The 3519-nt window shown below is 36.7% G+C and overlaps 1 protein-coding gene across 1 annotated transcript; it reads right to left on the bottom strand.

Annotated features, from left to right (window-relative positions):
• Positions 1-611: 611 nt before the first annotated feature.
• Positions 612-1547, bottom strand: LOC123256494 (olfactory receptor 5M11-like). The gene has a single exon (XM_044685095.1). The coding sequence runs from the start codon at positions 1545-1547 to the stop codon at positions 612-614; it is 936 nt and encodes a 311-aa protein (XP_044541030.1).
• Between the last annotated feature and the right edge of the window lie 1972 nt (positions 1548-3519).

Genomic DNA, 3519 nt, shown 5'->3' with positions numbered 1-3519 from the left:
TCAATTAGAGAATGGCTAAAAAGTGCAGTATAATACTATTTATTATACTATAAGAAATGATGAACAAGGTAATTCAAGAAAAACCTGGAAAGGTTTATCTGATCTGATGCAAATTGAAGTGAGCAGAAGCAGGAGAACATTGTACAAAGTAAGAACAATAGTGTATGATGATGAACTATGGATGATTTAGCTGTTCTCAGAAATACAATGATGGAAGACTATTCCAAAACAATTAAGATTAAATATCCTAACGATATCCCCAGAAAGAACTGATGGAATCTGAATGCCAATTGAAGCATACTTTTTTCAACTTTATTTTCTTGGGGTTTTTTTGGCATCAGTCATCTTTCACAACATTGCCAATATAGAAATATGTTTTGAATGACTGTATATGTATAATCCATATCAAATTTCTTCTATTTCAAGGAGGGAGATGGAAAGGAGAGACAAAGTTAGGAATTCTTTTTAATGTATGCTAAAAACTATTTTACCTGTAACTGGAAAATTTAAATATAAAAGTTTACATTAAAAAAAAGAAACTTGTGGAAGAACAAAGAAGCTAGTTAGGTACAAGTCTTCCTCATATGCACTTGTGGTTGGAATATGTGGACTTAAGCACCTTCAGATTTTCCCAAAAGTCTTCTCAGGGCCATCTTCACTTCTTTATTCCTGAGACTATAAATGAGAGGGTTGAGGGCAGGTGTGAAAGCTACATAAAACACAGAAATAATTTTATTGTATTCTGGAGAAGATAGAGACCGAGGCTTTGTGTAAAGAGACATTATAGTGCCAAAAAATAGGGTAACAACCAGAAGGTGAGAAGAACAAGTAGAGAAGGCTTTTCTGCCTCCCTGGGCAGGGCGAACACGCAGGACAGCAACAATGATCTGTGCATAGGAAATGATGATAAAGGTGATAGGGCAAAAAAGGGTAAAGATACAGAGGACATGCATGACCAGCTCTGCATGATTTGTGTCAGTACATGAGAGGTGCAGTAAGGCAGGCATTTCACACAAAAAATGATTGATGACATTATCCCGACAGAATGACAGCTGAAATGTGGTTACTGTGTCCACTATGGATAATGCAAAGCCACCCAACCAAGACCCAGCAGCCAGAATCCCACAGAACCTCCAGTTCATTGTGATTGTGTACCTTAAGGGATCTCGAATAGCAACATAGCGGTCATAGGCCATCACTGATAGGATGTAGCACTCTGCAATGCCAAAGGTCAAGAATGCGTAAACCTGTATGACACAGCGGGAGTAGGAGATGGATTTTTTCTCTGCCAAGAAGTGTACCAGCATCTGTGGAAACACAGAGGATGTGAAACAGACCTCTATAATGGACAAATTAGTGAGGAAAAAGTACATAGGTGTATGGAGTCGTGAATCCCTCAATATCAGCAACACAATGAGCAGGTTCCCCAGCAAGATCATCAGGTAGATCATGAGGAAGAGGAGGAAGAGATGCACCTGGAGCTCAGGCCGACTGGAGAGGCCAAGGAGGATGAATTCAGTCACCGTGGTGAGGTTGGGGCTCTCCATCTTGCTTATGGGTCTACTAAAAGAACATGAAGAATTATGGTTACAAAGAATTTTATATTCTTACTTTCCTGTTTCTAGGACTAGTGGGAGAAGTGATAAAAAGTTTTAGGTCATATTTATATATCCCTTTATGGCTACAAATAACTTTGTATCCATTATCTCACATTCTTCTCATTGTAACTGTGACGCAGGAAGGTTATAGAGATATTCATATCTCACTTTTTCATTTAGTTTCTCGTGATTCTTTAACTACTCCCCAAACCCAATGCCCTAGAATGGAAATGTCTAGGTTATCAAACACAGTCTAGACTCTGTTATCCATGAAGCTTGAATTGATAGGAGATATTGGTTCTAACCACTAGGTGTCTTTCTCTAGTATCCACATCTCCTTGACAATTCCCAAAAGCATATTACATAAATGTAAATTATTGTTAAAATTTTGTACCAACTACAGGCCCTTATTTCTTCAATTTTCAATGCTTCTGTTTCCAGAATGTTTAAAAATATTATTAGATATCCACAATCCCTTTTTAAAAATTATTCTTTTTCCTTTTTAACCTATCTACCTATCATCTCATTTCTCTCCTCCAGGTCATAGCTCTATTTCTAGAAAAAAAAAAAGTCTATTCCTAATGCCTTCACTTTCTCATGACCCACTTACTTCTCAACCCTTTTGCTATATGGATTGTGTTCACCTTACTAAATTGCCATTTTAAAGATCACCAACTAAGAGTTTTTCCTAAGTTCTCTTTTCTTCATTTTCAGTATACTGATTCACTATTATGGCATCAAATATCATCTGTAATCCTAATCTTGACCTTTCCCCATATCGATAGCAGATGACTTAGACTCTTACTTCATTGAAATCAGATTCTGTAGTTGGGAATCGGGGTGTCAGGAAAGACATAGAAAGAGAAGGAGATTCAGCAATATAGCCTCTTTCCTAATACTCCTCACTAAATTACCTTGATATAAAAGTTTTCACCCTATGACTGTGTAATCACCATCCACCTGTACTTTTATTCTCCCAATTATGTATGATTTCTTCTATCTTCCTCTCCCCCAGGTAAGTGTATCTACTTAAAGATATGGATTCTTCCCCTGTTTCTGACTATATTAATTGTCCTATATCATGCTCCCTTTCTAATTCAGTCAATCAATAAACATTTATTAAGCTCTTACTGTGTGCTAAGCACTATGCTATGGAACTTATTTGGAACTTAGAAAGGGATCATCTGTCATGGCCCCATTTTTAAGGTTAGATTAAAACCAAATTATTTATCTTTTAGAGATAAGGTACATGGTTTTCAAGGACCATCCCCTTTATATCACTCATAGGGGTATTGTGAAGACAGAATTTTAGAAACTTTTCAATTATAAATGTGAATTATTTATCCCCTCCTATTATTCTGTCAATTATCACCTCAACCAGCATGAATCTTTAAGCTTCCCCTCTACATTATTCCAAGCCCAAACACGTACATATTGCCCTAAATCAAAAAATCAAATAAAAATTAAATATCCCAAACATTTCTAATGTGTCCACCTACCACAAATCCTTCTATTCCCTTTAATAATCAAATTTCTTGGAAAAAGCAGTCTATGTTTATTGTCTCTGTTTCCTTATCCACTACTTCACACAATTGCTATATGATTTCTACTCACTGTACTGAAATTGCTCTCTAAAAACTCACCAATTATGACTTTATAACCTAATCCAAAGGCCTTGCCCCCCTCTGTAGTTTTTAATACCTTTGGCCATCCCCTTCTTCTTCTTTAGACACTCTTCTCTAGATTTCTGAGACGCTGACTTCCTTGTTTACCTCCTATCTTAATTTTCCTCCATTACTTCCTTTATTGTTTCTTCATATTCATCCAAAACCCTTAATGTTCATATTTTATGTTCACCACAGTTTGGACCTAGGTGCCTCTCTGCCTCTCTCTCTCTCTCTCTCTCTCTCTCTCTCTCTCT

This window comes from Gracilinanus agilis, unplaced genomic scaffold (assembly GCF_016433145.1).
Source record: "Gracilinanus agilis isolate LMUSP501 unplaced genomic scaffold, AgileGrace unplaced_scaffold5969, whole genome shotgun sequence".
NCBI classification, from domain to species: Eukaryota; Metazoa; Chordata; class Mammalia; order Didelphimorphia; family Didelphidae; genus Gracilinanus; species Gracilinanus agilis.
The sequence above is the reverse complement of the archived record's forward strand: the minus strand, read 5'-3'. Positions and strand labels throughout refer to the sequence as shown.

Excerpts from the sequence above, each read along its gene's own strand:
- LOC123256494 (XM_044685095.1), bottom strand. The coding sequence starts at position 1,547 with ATGGAGAGCCCCAACCTCACCACGGTGACTGAATTCATCCTCCTTGGC.